We start from the raw sequence: 23336 nt of genomic DNA on the forward strand, positions 1-23336 counted from the left end.
TGCTTTTCAGAGAAAAAAAAACCCTGTGTGCTCGTGGCTTTGTATTAATCAGAGCTGGCTTTAGGTTTTGCCCAGTGCTATCAACTCTATATGGATCTATGTGGATCCACAGAGGACAAGAGGAAATGGCCCCAAGTTGTGCCAGGGGAGGTTTGGATTGGATAACAGGGAAAATTTCTTCACTGAAAGGATGGTCAAGCAAAGGAATGGGAAGCCGGAGAAGTGGTGGGGTCACAGTCCCTGAAGTGTTGAAGAAACACGTGGATGTGGTGCCAAGGGACATAGTTTAGTGGTGGACCTGGCAGTGCTGGGTTAATGGTTGGACTGGAGGGATCTTGGAGGGCTTTTTCAGCCTTAATGATTCAGTGATTCTATAACTTGGCAGAATATACTTTGAATAATAGCACTCCCCCCAACCCCCACCAGGAATGTTCTGTTTTCTTTCCAAATATTCAATTTAAAAGGGAAAAAATATCCAGTTTAAAAGGAAATTTTCTTTCCAAGATATCCCATCTAAATAAGAAATTTTCTTTCCTAGGTATCCAGTTTAAAAGGAAAAAATATACATCCCAGTTAAAAAGTAATTTTCTTTCCTAAATATTCAACTTAAAAGAAAATGCCCCATTTAAAAGATAATTTTCTTTCCTAAATATTCAATTCAAAAGGGAAAAAAGCTAACCAGTTTAAAAGGGAATTTTCTCTTCTAAATATTCAATTCAAAAGGAAAAAACCCACCCAATTTAAAAGGGGCTTTTCTTTCCTAAATATCCAACTTAAAAAAAATATTCCCCATTTAAAAGGAAATTTTACTTCCTAGATATTCCACTTAAAAAAACAAAAAAAAATCCCGTTTACAAGGAAATTTTTTCCCCCTGAACATCCCGTTTTGAGGGAAAGGCTACGCGCTGGAAGGCGGGGGGTGCGGATGCTGCGCTGGTGGCTCCGGGCGGGGTTCGGGGGGTCCTTGGCTGCGCTCCCCGGGGGCGGAGCGGGGCGGGGCGGGCGATGCGGCTGCGCCGGGCGCACCTGGGCAGGTGAGGCGGGGCGGGGCGGGCGCTGAGTGTGCGCGGCCGCCGCGCTCCCCGAGCCCACGCGCGGGCCCCGCGGGGCGGCCCCAGAGCCCCCGCGGGCGCGGAGCCGCTCCCCGACCGACTCACCGACCGACAGACGGACGGACGGACCGATCGGGTGAGCTGCGCTGAGCGGTGGCCGCGGGGATGCGACGGGACGGGACGGGACGGGACGGGCCGAGGGGATCCGCCCTTCGCGCAGCTCCGCGGACTGGCCCCGAGGGAACTTTGGGTGGGAAAAGCCACCGGGACGCGCGGGGGCTCCGTGGGAAAAGGATTCGCGGCTCGGGAGCGCCCCGATGCCGGCGGGACGGGCGGCGGTGCGGGGTGGGTTGCGGGGTTTGTGCGGGTCCGCGGGCAGCCGGCGGGGCAGAACCCGCGGAAAATGGCCATTTATTGCTCCTCGTCCATCTGCTCCGCGGGTTGGGCTGTACTAGCCCCGGGCTACGCCTTTCATGTCGGAGTAAAGCGAGGCCTAAACTTAGGGCAAGGGTGGTGTTTGCCCCCCACCCACTTCAACCCCAGCGGTTTTCGGAGCGCAACTTTTATCACCCTAACGGCCGACACTGTAACAACTCGTGCCCCTTCCAACATCATGGGCTTCCTGGCCGTGGCAGGGGGCTGCGGTTTCCAAATTGATGTGCAAGAACTGGGAATTTTAAGAGTTAATCATGTTTCAGTTGTGTTGGGGCGGGAGCACCGGTGGGTGGGAGAAGGAAGATATCCAGATCTCTGAAAAGTCGGAGCTCTGGGTTCCCGGTGTAGGGAGGTGATGAAGTGTCAGATGGAAATAACAGCTTATCTGGAGGAGTGCTTGGCTTTGGGAAAATGGATACAGATCCATGAAGTACAGGGTGATGTAATCAAACAGAGGTGATGAGCAAGGAATGGGGTCTGTGGTGCTGAACCCGGAGAAGACCCTTCCTTCTTCAGAGCCTGAATGGACGCGGTGGAGCAGGAACACTGAATATATTCGGGTGTGCAGGTGGACAGTGAAAACCTCTGTGCAGTAAAGCTGGGCCAGGCTTCGGGCCGCGTTTTTCTGGTGCCCTGTGTGTTTTTGGGCTGGCTGGCACCACTGCAGAGCCCCGAGAATCACCACGGCTGGCCGGGGCTGTCCCTGCCCTTGGTCACTCCTCTGCAGCCCTGGGGAAGTGGCTGCGGGATGTTTGCCCCTTCCTGAGGCTGCTTGAGTTGTTCTTGTTGGGGTGAATGTCTCCTATCCAAGGAGAAGTGTCAGACCTATTAAATAATATTTAGGGTACAGGGAATAATTACATCACTGACCCTGCATTAGCAGCACAGGGGTGTAATAATTATCCCCACACACCACCCAAACTGAGTGGGAATAAGGAGAACTGGACAGTCCCTGGGTATGTGCGCTGAGGAATCTTGGGTGAGGGCCAAGCCTCTCTTTGCAAATCCCGTGAATTGTGTGAAGGCATTCCCCAAGTCCCTGACGTTGTTGGACCCCACTGGATCGAAGTTGAAGGTTGTAGGAGGCTGACTCATCGTCTGAGCCGAGCAATGGGATTCAAGTTGATTTGCTCTCGGTTATTGTGTCAACAAGTCATTGGTGATAAAAGGTCATAAAGCTTTGTAATGTTGGGTATTGACAGACGCTGTCTGCGAGCCCGGGGGACAATCCAAGCCCAGCCCATGTGACCCGACTCATTTGGTGGGAGAAGGGCACTAATTTTCCTTCTTCTTCTGTGGGTTTGGATTTACTGCTGGCCTTGCAAATGTGTGTGTGTACACAGTGATTGTCATTAGAATCAGAAGGGACTGCTTGTAAAGTGAGGTGTAAAAACGATTGTGGAAACGAGTCTTAGGAAGGACTTTTTATTAAAATGTCACCTTTTTATTTTCCTTTCCAAGAGAAATCCATACCTGGTTTTGGTCTCAATTCCCAGGCCAGGATTAACCTGGACTTTGTGTCTTTTTTGTGTCTTTGCAAACACGCTGCTGCAAGTTTAATTCTGACGGCACCTCTGACATGGAGAACTAACACAGCAGAGTTTCAGGAGCACAGAATAATTTTGATGATTGCTTCCTGCACCTTTGCAGCTCCTGGGAAACACGCTGCTAATGTGCCCACACACTTTCAAACTATTATTTAAAGATGATTTGCAATTGAAGCTGAGTATTTTCTTTGTTTAACAGATAAACCGAGTTGTGTTTGGATTAATTTTGTGTGAGGGCTTGCATCTGAATGGCATCTACAGGTATTTGAACAAATAAAACCTGTTCCTGGACTAGTTCTTGGATAGGATTTTTTTAATCTTCTCCATCTCTGCTGCTAGACACATTTTGCAACTCCTGCAGCAATATTCAGGGTTTATGGCAAAGGTTTTATTTAACCTGTCACTGCTTTATTAATGGGAATATTTGCAGCTTCTCACTTCTATTTCAAGATGTACAAATTAATATGGGGGATGCACCTTCTAAGCACACGTGTGGTGTAGAAGTCCCCTCCTAAATTTCAAAGAAACTGAATGTTGCCTCGCCTTGCAGAGGGACAGGTTTTAATTTTGTTTGTTTGGCTTTGTTCTACACATGGAAAATATGTTGGTTGGCTCCAACTCTGGGCAGTGCAGGGCTACTTAAAGGAAAACATTAAGTAAACAGCACTCGATTTTTAGCAGGAGTGCAGGCAGACTTGCAGTTCATGTCCTTCTGGATAAACATCCTGGTTATTACAGGTCAGTGGTGTTTGCCAGTGATTATGCTGCATTCAGAGTGTTCATGAAAAAGTCATTTTATGACTTTCAGAGGAACGTCTGTGTGTGTGATAAAACAGCCCCTTCCTTCACCTCAGCTGGGCTAAAGCCTCTCCTTGAGCACGTGTGAGTTTTTCTCCTGCTCTGTGCAAGTCTGACAGGACTGAAGGAGCACGAGATCAGATCGGCCCCTTTGCTGAGGCTTTTGAAATTCTGCTGCCTGTTCTTGCTGTGGCTTGTTCGTGGCTTTATCTGCAGCTCAGGTTTGCTCAGGGCTCCCCCTCCACGCTCAGTGAACACAAATAACGCGCTCTGGAATATCGAACAGCGAGTTGTTGTCCTTGTAACACTTGTGGTCCCTGCTCAGTGATGTGTGTGTAACTCCTCCTGGCAGAGGAGTCATGCGGCTCAATCTGAATTAGGGGTGAAAAATAACAGCAATAATACAGCATTGTTTCATTAATATTTGAGGGTTTTTAAAAGCATTTGGGTGTTGCCTAACGTGTAGCAGTGGCATCCCTCGCAGAGCATGGCGCTGCACCCGCGGCGAGTGCGCCTGAAGCCCTGGCTGGTGGCCCAGGTGGACAGTGGGATGTACCCCGGGCTCATCTGGCTCAACCGGGAGGCGAAGCGCTTCCAGATCCCCTGGAAACACGCGACTCGGCACAGCCCCCAGCACGAGGAGGAGAACACCATCTTCAAGGTGAGGCAGGGCAGAGCTCTGAAACAGAGACACAGGGCTGGGTTGGTGGCCCAGGAGCTGCTTCCAGGCACATTTTGCCCTATTTATCTGACCTGAGAAAAGCCACTTTGTGCACCTGGATCCCACTTCGTGCACCTGGATGCCAAGCTTGGCACTGCCTGACGTGGTGTTGAGTTCCTTAACCCTTTCCAGCCACCAAAGGCCAGATGGTGTCTGAGCCATGGAATCTGGAAGATTCCTGCTCTTCATTTCATCTGCTCTGTTTGGGATGTGGCAGCTGCCTCGTTCTTGGCACCAAACCATTAAATGCTGTTACGTAAATCTTAAGAGGTCCACCACAAGCTCATCACAAGCACTCATTGCTGCTGCCCCTAATATTGTTATCTCAAAGGATTCATTATAATTCCCTGCACTCCTTTGAGGAATTTCTGGCCTCTGTCTTGGAGGGATCTTGGACTGATAGTCTGATTTTGGGGTGAGAGAGGAAGAGGACCAGCTGTTTGCCTGGGGCTGCTCTACCAATCCATTCTAACCAAGTCCATTCCTCCTGCCCAGGGTATGGCTCCCTGTCAAAAATGACTTCTGGGATTGATTCTGAGAGACAATGAAAAACTCTGTGCAATGTCCTGTACAATTTGTACTTTGCATGTTCAGAATTGCTAATGTTTTTTGAAATTTGGATTTACATTTTTTTCCCTCCCTTCTTTTAATGGGAAAAAACTCTTAAAGTGGGAATATCCATCCCGAGAGCTCTAGTTAAGGCTTCTGCAAGAGAAGGATTTTACAGGGAATTTGTTTGGAAGCTTGATTTGTGATAAAAGCTGCTCTGTGCAGAGGGCTGCACTGAGCTCAGTGTACTTTGTCCCCAGGCATGGGCCGTGGAAACAGGAAAGTACCAGGAAGGAGTGGATGAGCCAGACCCTGCAAAGTGGAAAGCCCAGCTCCGATGTGCCCTCAACAAAAGCCGGGAGTTTAATTTGATGTACGATGGCACCAAGGAGGTGCCCATGAATCCGATTAAAATTTATGAGGTGTGCGACATCCCGCAGTCCCAGGGATCAATCATTAATCCAGGTGAGGGCCCTGCTGACACAGGGCTGCTGACTGAGCAGGCATTTGGCCAACAATTCCTTTCCCTCTGTGCATTAACTCTCCAGCTGCCTCGGTGTGCAGCGAGGAGCAGCTGCCATGTGTAAGCCTGTACTTAAACCACGAGGACCTTGAGCCACACTTTAGTACCAGTACTAAAATTAATAAAGCTGCACATAGTTATGTGTTCTCTGCTAAACAGCCTGATACTGGCAATACTATATCTTACTTTATCCATATTTTATCCTTAGCTTTCTAGAATTATTTATTAAACTGAAAAAATAGCATGTTGTGCAGATCGTGTTGATTGGGATTTTAAACTTACATTTGAAAAATACACCAATAATTAGCCAATATTGTGCACAACCAATATGAAGATGATATTATTTTTTCAAGAAATGCATCACAGTGTTTGATGGTGATCATCCACCCACAAGAATGGGCTTGTTTTCAGGTTCCACTGGCTCAGCTCCGTGGGATGAAAAGGATAATGATCTTGATGATGAAGAGGAGGAAGAACTGAATCAATCTCAGCACGTCCCTATTCAAGAGACATTTCCATATCTTAATATCAATGGTTGGTAGGACAGACTAATGTATTACTGAAGTTATTTATTTGTAAATTACTGCATGCTTGAAACAAAATCTTGGTTTATTCAAGAACTGTTGCCTCTTTTTAGAGCCTCCAATGGCTCCAGGCAATGCAGAAAACTGCAGCCCTGAAGCTGTGTGGCCAAAGAATGAACCTCTGGATATGGAAATGCCCCCAACAGCTCTGCAGCACGACTTCTTCAGCAGCCCTGAGCTCTGGATCAGCTCTCTGCCAAGTATGTTTATGGGTTTGTAATAGTGCTTTTGCTGTTGTACTTTAAAAAACACCCAAATCCCAGAATTTTGACTTTTTTTCCTATGGCTGTTTGCTTGTTAGAAAGAAGTGTGTATAGTTTAAATATTCCTATGACTAGCATGGATTGCTACAGTGCAGAAACCCAACTAGGGGAGGGGGGGATTCTCCCCCTCTGGCCCCACAGGTGAGACCCCACCTGCAGAGCTGCTCCAGCTCTGGGTCCAACAGCACAGGAAGGACGTGGAGCTGTTGGAGAGAGTCCAGAGGAGGCACCAAGATGATCAGAGGATGGAGCAGCTCTGCTGGGAGGAAAGGCTGAGAGAATGTTTAGGCTGGTGAAGAGAAGGGTTTGGGCTGACCTAATTGCAGCCTTTCAGTACCTGAATTGAGCCTGCAAGAAACTTGGAGAGGGACTTTTAACAAGGACATGTAGTGACAAGACAAAGGGGAATGGCTTCAAACTCAGAGAGAGCAGGTTTAGATTAGATATTAGAAAGAAATTGTTCCCTGTGAGGGTGATGAGGCCCTGGCACAGGTTTTCCAGAGAAGCTGTGGCTGCCCCATCCGTGGAAGTGTCCCAGGCCAGGTTGGACAGGGCTTGGAGCGACCTGGGATATAGTGGAAGGTGTCCCTGCCCATGGCAGGGGGTGGGATGAGATGAGCTTTAAGGTCTCTTTCAACCCAAACCAGATGAGGATTTCTCTGATTCCCTGGTGTGTCTCTGATGCTGTACAGGCAGCAGTCCAAAAAGCCACGCTGACAGCTTCTCTCTCAGTGACAGATCTAGAAATCAAGTTTGAATATCGAGGGAAGGAGACTGGCCCGACAACGACTGTAAGCAACCCCCAGGGATGCAGACTTTTCTATGGAGAGCTGGGCCCTATGCCAGACCAGGAGGAGCTCTTTGGGCCCATCAGTTTGGAACAAGTGAAGTTTCCAGGAACAGAGCAAATCACCAATGAAAAGCAGAAGATCTTCACAAGTCGGCTGCTGGACGTTATGGACAGGGGACTGATCCTGGAGGTCAGTGGCCACGCCATCTACGCTGTCCGGCTCTGCCAGTGCAAGGTGTACTGGTCTGGGCCCTGTGCTCCCTCCTCCACCACACCAAACCTGATTGAGAGGCAGAAGAAAGTCAAACTCTTCTGTCTGGAAACATTCCTAAGTGGTAGGTAACTCTTGCTTTTGGAAAATTGCTTTGGATACTGGTCTGGGCATGTGGTGAAAAGGGTGGTCTGCATGGGGGGTTGGTTGGGGACACCATTTCCCTGACCTCACTGGACCATGGAGCAGATGTGTGGCAGAAGAAAGGGAATGTACACTCATTTAATGCTCTGAAAGACATTGGAGGGCCTTGCTTTTAGGAAAAGCTCTTTGGGTGCAAGAAATGATACGTAATTGTGTATGTGTAAGGGGTGGCAAGGACAGCGTGGTAGGTAAGACCTGGGATGATACAATGAGGTTGGCTGTGGTGTTTGTAACTGAAAGAGGACATTCCTGCAGTATTCTGCTTTTCTTCCTAGAGCTGATTGCCCATCAGAAAGGACAAATTGAGAAACAGCCACCATATGAGATCTACTTCTGTTTTGGAGAAGAATGGCCTGATGGAAAACCCAGGGAGAGGAAGCTGATTGTGGTGCAGGTAGGGGCTGAGGCTCCAACGTGACATGTACAAGGTGGTGTGAGGTGACAGGTTGGATTCAGTGATCTCAGAGGTCTTTTCCAGCCTAGTTGATTCTCTGATTCTGTGCCAGCGTTTTTGGGTTTGATGTGTTGTCTCTGGATCAATGCCTGTGGATACCAGAGACTGTTCTTTTCTGTTGTGGCTTCTGACACTCAGAAAACTCCTTTAAGGCTGGTGAGTTTTGGGAGAGCAGATACAAGTGTTACATATGCTGAATAGCATCAATGCTGAGTAGAATCAGTCTGAGTGCTCTTTAGGTTATTGTGGAAACCATCCCCTACATCCAGAGTCCTGCAAAATAACAGGGATATTCCATGTGCCTTTGGGATATCACAAAATAATAGGGGTATATTCTACATGCCATTGGGATATAACAAAATAACAGGGGTGTTCTGTGTGCCATTGGGATATAACAAAATAACAGGGGTATATTCTACATGCCATTGGGATATAACAAAATAACAGGGATATTCCATGTGCCATTGGGATATAACAAAATAACAGGGGTATATTCTACATGCCATTGGGCTATCAGAAAATAACAGGGGTGTTCTGTGTGCCATTGGGATATACCAAAATAACAGGGGTGTTCTGTGTGCCATTGGGATATACCAAAATAACAGGGGTGTTCTGTGTGCCATTGGGATACAACAAAATAACAGGGGTATATTTTACATGCCACTGGGTTATCAGAAAATAACAGGGGTGTTCTGTGTGCCATTGGGATATAACAACAGGGGTGTTCTGTGTGCCACTGGGCTACAACAAATGCCTTCTTATCAAACAGGTCATCCCAGTGGTGGCCCGGATGATCTATGAGATGTTTTCGGGTGACTTCACGCGCTCCTTCGACAGTGGCAGTGTGAGGCTGCAGATCTCCACCCCTGACATCAAGGACAACATCGTGGCCCACCTGAAGCAGCTGTACAGGCTCCTGCAGAACCACCAGGAGGGGTGGCCCATGCAGGGCCCTCCCCTGCACATGGCACAGCCGCTCCCGGCGCAGTGACAGGCGCTTGGCGTTGCCCCCGGGGTTGCCTTAGGTTGTACATATAGAAAAGTATTTCTTAACCAGTGCCTTTCCTCAATCTGAATAAATAAAATCTGTAAATCTGGTAATCCGATTCCATAATTTCAGCAGTCTGTGGTGCTTTTGTTTTGGAAGCCCTCAAACCAGAGGGGATTACAGGAATACTTCTGACTCCTTCATCCTTTTCAGTTATTTGCTTAAGCAACCCCTATGTATAAATCAGATTTTCAATTCTGTAATATTTTTTAATCTGCTATTGATACATTGTATATAAACACTTGATCATTAGAGGGAGAAAAAGAAAATAATCTGCTCTATTAAAACTGCCTGGAGAATAACACCTTGTCTAGTTTTTTTCTCTTTAACTGGGCTGTAAGAGTGAGCTTGAGAGGCTGATGCTTCATCCACTGTGGGGTTTTGTAGGGATCTATATAAATACCACAGAATTGTTAGGGTTGGAATGGACCTGTGGAGATCATATAGTCCGACTTCCCTGCCAAGCAGGATCACCTACTGCAGGTGACACAGGAATTTGTATTTTAAAAGAACATTTCTGCACACTTTAAGAAGCTACCAGGAGAAGAGAAGGCTCTTGGAAGTCCTTAAAATGCCTTTCAGTAGGTAAAGGGGGCTACAACAGAACTGCAGAGGGATTTTTTTTACCAGGGTATGGAGTGATAGGACAAGAAGGGGTGGTTTTAAACCGAAAGAGGGGAGCTTTAGATTGGGTATTAGGCAGAAATTCTTCCCTCAGCATAGTGGCACAGGTTGCCCAGAGATGCTGTGGCTGCTCCATCCCTGGAACTGCTCAAGGCCAGGTTGGACGGGGCTTGGAGCAACCTGGGATAGTGGGAGATGCGGGCACGGGAGTGGATGATGATTAAAGTCTCTTCCAACCCAAACTATTGTGTGAAGCTTTAAGCACACTCATACCACAGCTCAGCCGGGCCGTGTCCCCATCCTTTAGCTCCCCAAACTGAGGTTCTGCCGTCTCCGCCCGCTCCCAAACATCCTTTCCCTCGTCCACGGCGGACGCGGCTCCTCCCAGCGCCGGTGCTGCCCGGGAAGGTCGCACCTCCCGAGGATGTGCTTAGTTAGACCCGCCCCGGGAGCGGGGTCGTGCTTAGTTAGACCCTCCCCAATAGCGAGACCGTGCTTAGTTAGACCCTCCCCGATGGCGGGCCGTGCTAAGTTAGACCCGCCCCGGGAGCGGGGCTGTGCTTAGTTAGACCCTCCCCGATGGCGGGGCCGTGCTAAGTTATAGACTAGCCCAGACGGCGGGGCCGTGCTTAATTATAGACCCGCCCCGATGGCGGGCCGTGCTAAATTAGACTCGTCCCGGGAGCGGGGCTGTGCTTAGTTATAGACCCGCCCCGATGGCGGGGCCGTGCTAAGTTAGACCCGCCCCGGGAGCGGGGCTGTGCTTAGTTAGACCCGCCCCGGAACGGCGGGGGCTGGCGGTGGCTTTGCGGCCATGGCACCGGGGGTCACCCCTTTGTCGCCCCCGCTGCTGGTGGCGGCGGCTCGGGATGCGCTGGTCCCCGGGACCGGGATGAGGAGCAGGGCCGGGCGGCGGCGAGTCCCGGCGGCCCGAGCGCTGCATCTGGCCGGGGAGGTGCTGGCGGTGGCGGCGGGGCTGAAGCCGGCGCTGCTCTGCGAGTGCGGGGCGGCGGGGCCGGCCGAGCTGCGGCGGTACCTGCGCGCCCTGAGGGATGCGGGGCTGGCCCCGCGCCGCCTCCACGTGCTGGGCATGGAGGGCTCGGCGCTGCTCCTGCACCCGCGGCTGGCCCGGCAGAGGGTGGAGGGAATGCTCCGTGCCCACCCTGCGCCCTTCGTGGATGTGTCGGCGGGGCGGCGATGCCCGGCGCTCTGCGGGCCAGCGGAGGTTGAGGCTGTCAGGAGCCATCTCGCCTCCCTCCTGGACCACCTGCGGGATGCTGAGGCCACCGGCGCCGAGCCGGTGTCGTGCAGCGAGGTTGTCCTCAAAGACTGGAATCTGTGCACCGTGGTCGGGGTGCTGCTGGGGTACCCCGCGGTGTACACCTTCTGCGGGGAGGAGGGCGCCGAGAACTGCCTGGCACTGACGCCGCTGAGGGTGTTCACGGTCCACGCCTCCTGCCCCAGGATAAAGGACGGTCTCAGGGTGCAGATCTACTCCTTCAGCATCCCGGAGAGCCTCTGCACGGAGCTGAGGGCGGTGCTGGAGGCCTGGGATGAGGAGCTGAAGGAGGCGTTCAGCGCACAGAGTGACTTTGTGGATCTCTGCATTTCGAGCGAGGTCGTGTCTCTTCCAGCGGTTGCCTTGTAAAACACAACCAAACTCAGACTTTCTGGCCTTCCTCACTTGCATCAGGGACCGAGGCAAAAGATCCAGTTCCCTGTGTGCAATGCCCTCTCAGCCCTTGAGCACCACAGGTGCCACGTGAAGCATCTGTGAGTTTGCTTGTCTCCATGTGAACTGGTGCTCTAGGACACTGTGAGCTCATTTCTAGGCTGGTAATACCCACCACAAGCAGCACCTCAGACAGTAACAGCAACACATTGCTGTGTTTGATGGGTCTGGCAAAGATGCAAAGTCCTCATCAAAGCTGAGAGCTCAGCTTTGATTTATTTTTTTTTTCCCTTCAGGTCTCCCAAGCCATCCTTTCTTCTAGGAAAGTCACTTGACTTCTCTCAAGTCCTTTAATCTAGTTGGAAATGGCTTTAGGAGCCCTTTGGAAATCACAAGCTGAGGTGTGCAGCACATTGAAAGCGAGCGAGTCTGTTGTGTGCACACTTTAAGGACCAGAATTTTAAGACTGTTTTCCTTATATCCTCTTTTTTTTTTTTTTGAGAACAGGCTCAGCTCTATTTCCCTGCACACTGTACCTTCCATGGCACTGATGTGCTCAGCCTTGAGGTCGTTGTCCTGTCTCAGGGCATTGGCTTGTTGGTGGAGTGCAGCGTGTTCGCCCTGCAGGCTCTGCAGTGCCTGGCGCAGCTGCTCGGTCTGTGCATCTGCTCTCTGGGGACAGGAGACAACCATGGAATGGTTTAGGTTGGAAGGACCTTAAAGCTCATCTTGTTCCACCCCCTCCCACTTTTAATCCCCATCCAACCTGGCCTTGAACACTTCCAGGGATGGGGCAGCCACAGCATCTCTGCGTGACCCAGCGAAAAAGTGGATTCCTGTGTGGAGGCTGTTCCTGCAGGGAACCAACATTCCTGCAGGGAACCAACATACCTGCAGCTCACTTTGTAAGCTGTGGAAGCTGTCTTTGAGCTCTGTGTGGGCCATGGTCACCTTGGTCAGTTCAGCTTTCAGTGCAGTGTCGTGCTCTTTCCAGAAGGCAAGATCCTCTCTCATCGCTGCCAGGCTTCTCTAGGGAAGAAAGCAGGGACCCATGGGTGAACTGGGACCCACAGCCTGGTGGGATCATGCCAGGCTGCACTGGATGCCATCAGCTGGGACCCACAGTCTGGTGGGATCATGCCAGGCTGCCCTGGATGCCATCAGCTGGGCTGTGCTGAGGCTGGGACATCACTCCTCCAGCACCAGGAATATATATATATATATATATATATATATACATATACATATATATATACACACAATAACCTGTGTGGGGCTGATGCCATCTGATGGCCAGAGGGTCCCCTGTGGAACACAAATTCCCATGCTCCCAGCAGCATTGAGAACCTGCTAGTACTTGGGATAAGATTTACTTGTTCTTCTGCAAATACCAGTTATCCCATCAGCAAAGTGCTGCCTCTTGGGGAAAAATCTATTTTCATATAAAAGAACAACTCAGAAGAAGCATCTCTGGAGCCCTTGTGCCCTGGATGTCTGTGTGTGTGGCTTGTTGCTCCCTGTGTGGGCTGAGCAGGGAATGGGACAAAGGGATGGTGGTGAAGGAGAAGGGATTACAATTTAAGCTGACAAAGAGCTGTACATTTGCCCAGCTGTGAGCTGGTTTCAATAACTTGGTGTGCAGCTCATGCTGTGAGCACAGGTTGCATTAAGCTGCTTTGGGCTTTACTCAGTGGCTAAAAGACCACATTTTTCTCTCTTTGTTGCTAATGCTAAGCCTGCCATCACCTTTCCCCTGACATGTGTTTTCTTTGTGGCAGTTGGACTAAATTATAGCCAAGCCAGGTATCTCCTCACCTGAGAGTTTTGCAGCTGCTGCTCTGCTTGGAGTTTGTCCTCCAGCATCTTCTGAAGAGCCTCTTTTGCCTTCTGCTCATAAGTCTGCTTTTGGTCCTCCATCTCTATCAGGATCTTCTTCACACACTCCTTTGAGTAACTCTTTAAAGGAAGAAATAAATTGCTTGAAGGGTCTGACCTGACAGATTTCTAACCTTGTTAAACCTGAGCAATAGCAAAGGCAGAGTGTGTCAGTGCTGCTGCTAATTTGCTGTGAAGCATTGCTTCAACAAAGAGGAAAAACCCTTTCTGGGTATGTATCTAATCCAATTGATCTGGAAACTGAGACCTGACCCAATTACATGGTTTGGTATTTTGTTTTCATGCCTTTCTTCACCCCTGTGTGTTTCTCAGGGAATTAGACATTACCTGGGTGCAAGCCTGCAGCTGATTTTCAAGGGCCCTTAGTTTACACTTCAGTTTATCTTCATTCAGCTGACCCTGGGGAAAAACAATTGAACTGACATGTGAAATCAGGAAGTACACAATATGCCCCCAATGTTTCATTAGTTTGTGTTTTGATTCACTTAATCTGCAATATTGTGGCTAAATTGAGTCAAAGTCTCTTCAGCACTGAAGTTCAAGTCAGGCTTAATGATTTCCAAATAATGGGATAAGGGGAAATTAAAAGTTTTATGGATTGAAAAACTATGCTGAGGCAGTTTCACTGGTTACTGAGTGCAGTGAAAAGAGAAGAGTGAGAGGATTTGGAACCTGGATGGGTCCCTGAGCACAGCCCTGTTCCCTGGCTCGTGGTCCCTCCCTGCCTGAAGCTCCAGCTGGTGACAGTCCTGACTTGCTGGTTTCCTTAAAAAATAGGTTGGGTCTGCATTGCAACATCTTGCAGTTGGGCAGGGGGATAGAGGGCAATGGTGATGATTCATTTTCCTTGTAATCACCATCTCCTCTCAGTGTTAGTCAGACTGCTTGGCTTTGTGAAACCTGCATGCAAATGCAGATAACATTTCTAGCAAAGAGTTCACGTAGGCTGGTTTTCCACCACCAGTATCCTCTCCGCTTTCTGCTGTTTGAAGTCACATCTCTGAAAAGAAACTCCTTGATGTTGCAGGAAGAGCTGTTAGACCCAAGCAAAACCAGATTCCCTGGAGTCTTAGCACTGTTAAATTCACTCAGAAGTACATTTACAGTCCCAAAGACTAAATCTCTCCAGTTCAGTAGTTGGTACAAAGAACTAAAGGCTCTTAGAAAGTAGGTGGAATTTTGAAAAGCAATTTTAGATGTGAAATATTAGGCCTAGTTTTCCTCAGTGGTGAATCTTACTCTGGTGTCTGCAGAGGTTCACGTTGGAGGGTGCAGATGTTCCAGCTGTTGTGCCCAGATGTGACTGTGCTGTGTGCAAGGCTAATGGGCCCTTCCTGCACTTTGGAGAAGAAATGGAATCCCAGAATGGTTTGGGTTGAAGGGACATTAAAGATCATCTCATTCACCCCGCCCGTCATGGGCAGGGACACCTTCCACTATCCCAGGTTGCTCCAAGCCCTGTCCAACCTGGCCTGGGACACTCCCAGGGATGGGGCAGCCACAACTTCTCTGGGCAACCTGTGCCAGGGCCTGCCCACCCTCCCAGGGAGGAATTTCTGCCTAATATCCAATCTAACCCTTCACTCTGTCAGTGTGAGGCCATTCCCCCTTGTCCTGTCACTCCAGGCCCTTGTAAATAGTCTCTCTCCATCTTTCCTGTTGGCTTCTTCAGGTGCTGGAAGGCCACAAAGAGGTCACCCTGAAGCTTCTCTTCTCCAGACTGAACAATCCCAATTCTCTCAGCCTTTCCTCCCATCAGAGCTGCTCCATCCCTCTGATCAACTTGGTGACCTCCTCTGGACTCCCTCCAACAGGTCACTGTCCTTGTGCTGCCAAACTCCTGGGATGGAGCTGCAGCTTATAAATTGACAAAAGAATATTTGATAGGAAGATTTCCCTAAATGGAATAAGCACTCACCAGAAAAGTGATGTGAGCAAACCTTGGTCAAGCCCTTGTGTTGAAAATTAACTACATGAAAAGGGCTGGTTTAAAAAAAAAACAAACAAAAAACCAACCCCAAAACCAAACCCAAAACAACCCCTCAAATCCAACCAAACAAAACCACACACACAAATACAGCAGCAAAAAAACCCCAAGCCTACAGCCACCATGACCAAGAGAGCCCCAAGTCCCCTCCTGGAAGTCAGGCAGGGGAAAAAATTAGGGTTAATGTGCCCAAAATACACCCAGTCTTGCAAATTCTGTATTTTCTAGACCTCTGCAGCCCTATTCTTTCAGAGTCTCAGGTTACCTGAACAAACACCTCCAAATCCCAAACTCTTCTGCCTTTCTCTACTGCTGCCATTTAAGTGCCATGGAAGTATTTTAATCTGGTTTTGGCTGTATGTTTTGGTTGTCCTGTGGTTGGTGGATTCTCTGACACTGCTTCCCTTAGTAATTTTAGATGGCTGTTGGAAAGTTATAACAACAAATGCAGTTTCTGGAAAGCTTCCAGTTTGTTCAAGCACAACACTTGGGCTAGAAAAATAAGTCCATATAGTAACAGTGATGTGCTAGAAATGGCAAAGGGCTTAAACTCTGCAGAGCTGTGAGGTATTGCCAAAAATCAGGCTTAACTTCAGATGACAGAAAGGGGAAAAAATACATTAAAGTAGCAATTTTCTTCAAGAAGAGAATGGCTTAAAATTAATTACTCGTGTTAATCATAACTAAGACTCACTTCAGCTGGCAGAGTTTTTGAATCAACTGAGTTTTACAACAGATGGGGGATATAAGGCACAGACCTGGGGTGGGAAGATCTCTCTAACCTAGAAGTGGAATTGTGGGAGGGGGGAAGAACCAAATGCTTTATCCCTTCACTTTGACACCCTTCTACAGAGCATTCACTTATTCCATCAAGCCAGAAGCACCTCAGAAACCACTCTGTGGCCATTCCAAGAGTTACTTCCATATCATTCATGTGTAGTCATGCCTTCAAACCCCAGGATATTAAAAAAGATTAAAAAGCTGCTGCAACAAGCATTTGGGGTCTCACCTGGGCCTGGAAAAAGGCAGCCAACTATCAGTTCCCACAGCACAGTGTTGTGGTGTGGGACCTGTTCATCCCTCCCTTTGCCAGCACCTCCTGGAGAAGCCCCTCACCCTCCTGTGGCTCCTGGGAATGCCCTCCAAGCAGCAGCATCTGCTTCATTCCGCACCTCCTGGAGAAGCCCCTCACCCTCCTGTGGCTCCTGGAGAAGCCCCTCACCACCATGTGGCTCCTGGGAATGCCCTCCAAGCAGCAGCATCTGCTTCATTCCGCACCTCCTGGAGAAGCCCCTCACCCTCCTGTGGCTCCTGGAGAAGCCCCTCACCACCATGTGGCTCCTGGGAATGCCCTCCAAGCAGCAGCATCTACTTCATTTAGCACCTCCTGGAGAAGCCCCTCACCCTCCTGTGGCTCCTGGAGAAGCCCCTCACCCTCCTGTGGCTCCTGGGAATGCCCTCCAGGCAGCAGCATCTACTTCATTCAGCACCTCCTGGAGAAGCCCCTCACCCTCCTGTGGCTCCTGGAGAAGCCCCTCACCCTCCTGTGGCTCCTGGAGAAGCCCCTCACCCTCCTGTGGTTCCTGGAGAAGCCCCTCACCCTCATGTGGCTCCTGGGAATGCCCTCCAAGCAGCAGCATCTGCCCCCTTCACCCCCTGGCTCCAGGATCAAGTTGATTTTTAGGCTGATGAAAGGCTGGGTGGAAGAGGCAGCAGCAGCAGCAGCAAAGTCTCTTTGGCAGCAGAGACAACAGGCACAAAGAGCACCCACCTGTTTGAGGTTTCAAGGCTACTTCCTGCAGAGTGTGGCAGGGTGTTTTTTCCTGCTCATATTATATTTGAAGAAGCAAACGAAGGGGAAGTTTCTAACCACAGGATGTCTAACACGAGGGGTTTGTACCATCTCACCCAATCACTGGGTTTTCTGCCCCAACAGAACTTTCAACCACTTTTTTTTTTTTATGGCACAATGAACTATAAATTAATATTAATAATCCTATAGGAAAGTTTAATATATTATAGAAGATGCATCACCCTAATTTTGTGTCCTGATAGCAAAAAAAGGGCCCTGTTTCAATAGTGCCCTGAGGATTTTCTCTGAGCTGTGGGGAGATAGTTTGATGCAGGACCATGATTGAGCACCAACAGCCTTGGTGTTGGGGCTCTGACCTGTGTTTGGAGCCCAGAACACATCCCTGAAAAGAAAAAGGGTTGTGGTGTGTTGGGAGGATATCCCTGTTGTGTTTCCAGATTAAAAAACAGCCTGTCTTTCCCTCATCCAGCTCTTGGGTGCATCTAAAATTTTGTGAAAAAAAGAATCAAATTCAAAATATTTGAAACTTGTTTTGACTAGAAGAGAAAACTAAGTGGAAGGTGGTTGTTTGGGTTTCTTCCAGTTTTTTTCCCCACTTACACATGGCTGTTTGCTTTTATTTAAGAAAAAATGGGAAAGATAAACATAAAAAAAATCAAACCCTTCGAGAAGGAAAGATTTTTAGACTTCCTGTTGATCTGAAAGCAAAGCACAGTTTTGTAACAAGCTTTTGGAGCACTCTGGTACCTGCCAGGATTTTTCTGATGCTTCCAGCAGCGTGGAGAAAAGCTCCTGCAAAATCACCATCTTCTGCTTGAGCAGCAGCTCCCGGTGCAGGGCCTCCTGTGGGGAAGGGAGAGAGGGTCAGTGGGACCCCTGAGAGGGTGGGGACAGCCCAGAACCCCCTCCCAGCCCAGGGCTGGGCTTCCCCCACTCAGGGAGCTTCAGCTCTTTGAGTTCAATGCTTTATCTGTAGGCTTTATTTGCCATGTTAAAATTGGGTATGTGACACCCTTTCATACAACATTATTATTCTTGTTATTTGTTTATTTTTATTATTATTTTAAAATTATTGTTCTTGAGGAAAACCAGCTTTCCCAGTGGGTGCTGAGCACTGGTAGGTACTGACCTTCAGGTAGTTGGACAGCTGCACCATTTCCTGCAAGAGAAAAGGCAAATGGGCTCAGTTCATAAACTTTTTCTGAACTGGCTACAAAGTCCAAATATTTTTAAAATAGAGTTAACAGCCTGTGTTGGGTGAGGGAGAGCCTGCTGGAGTTAATTTGGTTGTTTTTTTCCCAGAGAAATGAAAATATTTTTACAGCAACTGACAGCATTGGAGTTGGGGCATTTTTGCTACAGAGTGGGTGACCTCAGGGCAGGTACTGAGTGGGAACAGCAGAAATCCATGGGATAGCAGTGCCTTTCCTATAGCAGGAGTGCTATAACTTTTGAAATTGGAGAGATTTAGTATCATTCAGTGTCCCAGTCAGAAATTCATGGAATTGTTTGGGTTAGAAGGAACCTTAAAGCTCATCCCATCCCACCCCCTGCCATGGGCAGGGACACCTTCCACCAGCCCAGGGTGCTCCAAGCCCTGTCCAACCTGGCCTTGGACACTCCCAGGGATGGGGCAGCCACAGCTTCTCTGGGCAACCTGTGCCAGGTCCTCACCATCCTTATAGTAAAGAATTTCTTCCCAATATCCCATCTAAATCTGCCCTCCTTTGGCTTAAAGCCACTTTAGAAACTGATTCCATTTACAGGAGTTCCAGGCTGGTCATTACCTGTGTTTTGCTCACCTTATTGAAAACTGCTATTCCACAGCTGAAATAAAAAAGACAGTGTGTCACTGAGGTGTGATGGGGGGTCTGCAGCCACCTGTGGTGCTGGACACCCACTGCCACCCCCACCCAAGCAGAGTTGTGTTTGTAGGGGAAAAGCTGAGGGGAAACATTTTGGGCTGGGGAAGCTGCTGCCCTGTGGGATCTGAATTCACAGCCCAGGGAGGGAGGACAGGACCCACTTACTCTGTCTGCTGGCTCGAGTCTTTCACTCCTTCTCTTGGATTTACAAAGGTCTGGGTTCCTGAGAAGGCAAAGTGAAAAGATGTGAGTGATCCTCCTGTCTGGAGGGCTGTGAACTTCTTTTAGGGTGTCCATCTCCACTCCCAGATGGCTCCCATTGCTCCTGAGATGAGCAGCAGTTTAAGCAGTGTCCAGTAACAACCCAACAGGGACAAGAGGCAAAGGAATGTCCTTATCTGATGGACAGAGAAGAAACCTGAACATCCCTCACCTACCTTGGGTGTTCACAGAGTCACCTTGCCCAGGAATGGCATCTGCTGGACTGCCAAGGGGGATGCTGAGGTGGGACTGTGCAGGGGGGAACGTGGGGCAGCTCCAGGAGTTCTGGAATGAGAGGGCAGCTTGAGTCAGTGTCTCTCCAAAACAGGCTGAGCAAAAGGTACTTGTGGTGACTGGGTGAAGAGCATCAAGGAGATGACAAATGCACAAGGATGTGCTGCTTTGGCTGCAGCAGCTCCAGAGCTTTGTGGAAAAGTGGGAGAAAACTTGCTGATTGCTGGGATGGGTGGAATGACAACACCACTACAGGTCAAGAAATCCCCTCAAAGTGTCTTGAGACCCTTTGGGGAAAGATGAGGACTTTGAGTGGCAGGGAAATGGGTCCTGGTTTGGGTCTCTGCTACCATTTGGCTGCCTTGGATCAGAGGTGCCAGTTCTGCCCTGGCTTTCCCCAGGGCTGGAGCCTTGCTATCTCTGTTCAGGCAAATAGGGAAGGCCCTGTACCTGGGCTGTGAGCATGTAAATGCTTGTTCCAGATTCCTGTGACTAAAACTGGTGAACCAAATGGCAGCAGGAGGTTGGTAATTGCTCTGCACAGTCTTGTGCTGTAAAGGGAGAGTTGGAGGGTGTGCCTGTGTAAGTCACCTCGTGTTTGACTGTCTGTGCTCACACAAGTCTGTGAAGCCCCAGGGATGAACTCAGCCTACCAGGGAATGGTTCACTTTACATGGATATGAGTTTGGAAGGAAATCTGTTGGGCTCAGACTGGGGTGCTGTGCAACTTTCCATAGATGCTGTTCATCTCAGCAAGCCCTCTGGGTTACTCTCAGCTGTGCAGCACAGGGGAGGCAACGAGTGCCAGAGAATCTCCTACTTCCTCCACCCTTCCTGCTAACAGCAAAGGTGAATGGAGGGAACCCAGGTGGTTTGAGCTCACTTATCAAGGGTAAAATCATTTGTATAAGTGGCAGCTGGGATGTGGGATTGGAGGAATGGCACAAAAACCTACGTGTGGTTCAGGGCTTGGAAAACAGGAGAGGAGCACTCAGGGAGGGAGGTGACATTGTACCTGACTGCTCTTTGTACAGAAGTACACAGTTTTGTGCACACAGTCTCACTTGGATTTGGCTCTTGATGTTTTAGTGGGTGTTGTGTGTGCATTGGTGGGTGCTAACCTGGAGCAGGCTGAGCTGTGCCCCAAGGGCAGGTGTTACCTGGAGCAGGACTGTTGGTCTCGGCTCCACCCGTGAGGAGGAGTCCGGAGGGATTTGCTCTTCGGGCTCCTGTCTCCAGAGTGTCCTTCCAGCATCACTTGCCAGGTTTCTCCTCCTCAGGAACTCCCTTTGCCGGGGGTTGTGGAGTGGCTGCTCTGCTCCCCTCGGGGGGCAGCGGCAGGTGGTCACGTTGTTCCTGCGCCGCAGCTTCTCCCTCGTCTCGTGCCGCCGCTCGCACTTCTCGTCGTAGCTCTCGCCCAAGCGCCGGCGCTGTGGCCGAGCCCACCTGGGCTGGCTGGTCATGCTGGGCTGTCTCTTCTCTGGGGTTCTCTCTCCTGCTGAAACTGAGGGGAAAGACACCATTTTGCTTGTTTTTTTGATTGTTTCTCAGGTTTAGTCAATGTGAGGTGTCAGTTCTGGAGTCCTCAACCAGTGGACTCCAGTTGTATGTGCTACAACTCCCTGTCAGGATGATGTAGCTGGGTGGCCTTGATCTCTTATCCCAGGCAACCAGCAGTAGGAGGAGAGGTCAATCTTAAGCTGTGCCAGGGGAGGTTTAGGTTGGGCATTAGAAAGAAGTTCTTTACCAAGAGAGTGATCAGACATTGGAATGGGCTGACCAGGAGGTGGTGGAGTCCGGAGGTGTTGAAGAAGAGACTGAATGTGGCACTCAGTGCCATGGTCTAGTAAACAAGGTGCTATTAGGTCAGAGGTTGATCTTGATCATCTCAGAGGTCTTTCCCAACCTAACTGATTCTGTAATTCCATGCCCATGAAGTCTAAAACACACCATGCTGGTTTTGCTCTGTCGGGTGGGTCCTGACCTGGATTTAGCCAAGCTTGGGCTTTCTTTCATTGCACATACAAGTGTAGTGACCCTTGGTTACTCTTTGGCAATAATTCATTGTTAAGCTGTGCTCAAGAGCTGGGGGTGCAGGCTTTTCCTTTGCCTTGGGCATGAACTTTGCCCCATTTCTGGGGAGTTTGTGGCCCAAACCAGGCAGTGGCATGCCCAAAGGAGGAGAGCCTCCATTCCAGTACTGTTGCACCATCTACTTTTGTGCACAGGGTGCAGGTATAGAACCTCCTCCCTCCTCATGCCTTCTCTGCACAGCTGCAGGTCACAGCTGTGTTGTTCCTTACTGGACTTTGGTGGTATTGAGTGTATTTGAGCCTTTGCCTCTGCATCACTTAACGAGAAAGCTGAGCAAGAACTACCCAAACTGCTCTTCCTTCCTCCACAGCAAAAGCTGTGTCCCCACTCTTGGCCCCCATCAAGAGTGACAGAGCTCATCATCCCTGTGCACATCCCATGAATGCTGCTCAGAGAGTCTCAGCCAGGGAGCTGCTGTGGCCATGCCTGGTATGAGGCTTTTTTCATATCTAGTAAATTTTGTTAATACCGGAAGGAGGAAATGTAGAGGGGGAAGAAATTTTAGTCTGAAAATCCAGGATAAATGTTCTTCAGTGTGAAACAAAAGCCACCAAACAAAACTTCCTTGGTCTCATTCTGACTCAAGCAATTAGGAAGTTATCGAGTCCAATGGAAAATAAAAATGGGAACAAGTAAGTCCCATTTACATGTGTAATAATTCCATGCTTCTGAGTCTGCATTAAAATCTGCCCCTAATTCCTTTTATTGGCCTTGTGTTAGCTGTGGAGTGCTCAAAGCTCATTCCTAGTGTCATCTTTCACTGTAGGGGCTTCCTTTGGAAGGAGCGTGGTGGTTTTGGGGTGGTTAACTCTTGCTCTGGACAGGGAAGGTTCCCACAAGCCCCAGCCAGGACACTGCTCCAGATGCTGAGCATTTTTAACTAATTTTGCTGAGTTTTAGACAAGACCCAACTGCATGTCCTGCTCAGTCTGCCCTCATTCATCTCTTCCCATCAGGAATAGCTCAGCCCCTCTCCCACCTGTTCTGCCTCTGGGTTGTCCAGCCCATCCTAGACCTGGAATAGCCTCAGTTAACCAAATATGCACTTTAAAACAAGGTAAAGCTTAAAGAAATACACTCCATTACTCACCTCGAGCTGAGTAAACTGTTGAGGCCTTCTTGACAAGCTAACACTCTATTTCCTCCTTCTGTCACCCCAAATTACCCTTTCTAATTAAACATGCCCTTCATCTGCGCTTTCCAAGCTGTTACACTTCTTGCTTCAAGGGAAACCAGAAAAAAAAAAGTGCTTCTTGCTGGTTCATGTTACAGCTTCCCAGTGCAAATTTTGTAGGGTGAAAAAAGAGGAAAAAAAGGTGCATGTTGCTGCCTTTCCCCTCCACTCCCCTCCGGTGCCCACCAGCCCTGGTGCTGTGGGCACTCTGGCACTTACCTGGTCTGAGGGGTCCCATCCTACCCCTCGACTGCTGTGCAGGGGCAGGGTGTTATCAGGCAGGAACACGCTCCAACTGCCATCTTCGTGCCAACCACCTCGTTTTCTGCTCTCACTCTCTTTTTCACTCTGTAAAACAGGAAACGTTGCAGCTGCAGCCGAGCCCCGGTTCCTGTCTCTGCTGTGGGACGCAGGGGCCCGGCTCCTGGGGCACTTGGGTTATCTTGGGAGCCCAAACTCTGCAGCTTCTCCCTGAGGAGAGTTTGCAGTTCTCTTCTGAGCCGTGTCCCTTTGCTGGTCTCCAGCATGCAGAGGTTG

At 49.4% G+C, this 23336-nt stretch overlaps 3 protein-coding genes across 4 annotated transcripts; 2 read left to right on the forward strand and 1 right to left on the reverse strand.

Moving 5' to 3' along the window:
* Positions 1–1028: 1028 nt before the first annotated feature.
* On the forward strand, positions 1029–9481 carry IRF6 (interferon regulatory factor 6). Of its 2 annotated transcripts, none has more exons than XM_071578917.1 (8): positions 1029–1188; positions 4302–4493; positions 5363–5567; positions 6037–6159; positions 6263–6409; positions 7205–7597; positions 7953–8071; positions 8901–9481. In XM_071578917.1, the coding sequence occupies exons 2-8, from the start codon at positions 4320–4322 to the stop codon at positions 9120–9122; spliced, it is 1383 nt and encodes a 460-aa protein (XP_071435018.1). In that variant the 5' UTR covers positions 1029–1188; positions 4302–4319; the 3' UTR covers positions 9123–9481. The 2 variants fall into 2 exon arrangements, with proteins under 2 accessions (XP_071435018.1, XP_071435017.1); XM_071578916.1 differs by having other exon boundaries at positions 4317–4493.
* On the reverse strand, positions 8726–23138 carry TRAF3IP3 (TRAF3 interacting protein 3). The gene is made up of 11 exons (XM_071578918.1): positions 23019–23138; positions 20692–21035; positions 19474–19582; positions 19202–19259; positions 18974–18998; positions 18301–18330; positions 17919–18014; positions 13699–13770; positions 13291–13431; positions 12367–12504; positions 8726–12147 (listed from the first exon to the last, which is right to left on the reverse strand). Exons 1-11 carry the CDS (start codon positions 23035–23037, stop codon positions 11803–11805), a joined length of 1377 nt encoding a protein of 458 aa, XP_071435019.1. The 5' UTR covers positions 23038–23138; the 3' UTR covers positions 8726–11802.
* C28H1orf74 (chromosome 28 C1orf74 homolog) lies at positions 10587–12736 on the forward strand. The gene has a single exon (XM_071578921.1). The coding sequence runs from the start codon at positions 10618–10620 to the stop codon at positions 11449–11451; it is 834 nt and encodes a 277-aa protein (XP_071435022.1). The 5' UTR covers positions 10587–10617; the 3' UTR covers positions 11452–12736.
* Positions 23139–23336: the final 198 nt, after the last annotated feature.

Source organism: Pithys albifrons, chromosome 28, assembly GCF_047495875.1.
Source record: "Pithys albifrons albifrons isolate INPA30051 chromosome 28, PitAlb_v1, whole genome shotgun sequence".
Taxonomy (NCBI): domain Eukaryota; kingdom Metazoa; phylum Chordata; class Aves; order Passeriformes; family Thamnophilidae; genus Pithys; species Pithys albifrons.

Coding starts and splice junctions, on each gene's coding strand:
- TRAF3IP3 (XM_071578918.1), bottom strand. Junction 18,331..18,973: donor GAATAGCAGTTTTCAATAAG/GTGAGCAAAACA, acceptor TTTCTCTTGCAG/GAAATGGTGCAGCTGTCCAA. Junction 18,015..18,300: donor AGCTGTCCAACTACCTGAAG/GTCAGTACCTAC, acceptor CCTTCCCCACAG/GAGGCCCTGCACCGGGAGCT.
- IRF6 (XM_071578917.1), top strand. CDS start 4,320: ATGGCGCTGCACCCGCGGCGAGTGCGCCTGAAGCCCTGGCTGGTGGCC. Junction 6,410..7,204: donor CTGGATCAGCTCTCTGCCAA/GTATGTTTATGG, acceptor CTTCTCTCTCAG/TGACAGATCTAGAAATCAAG. Junction 7,598..7,952: donor TCTGGAAACATTCCTAAGTG/GTAGGTAACTCT, acceptor TTTTCTTCCTAG/AGCTGATTGCCCATCAGAAA.
- C28H1orf74 (XM_071578921.1), top strand. CDS start 10,618: ATGGCACCGGGGGTCACCCCTTTGTCGCCCCCGCTGCTGGTGGCGGCG.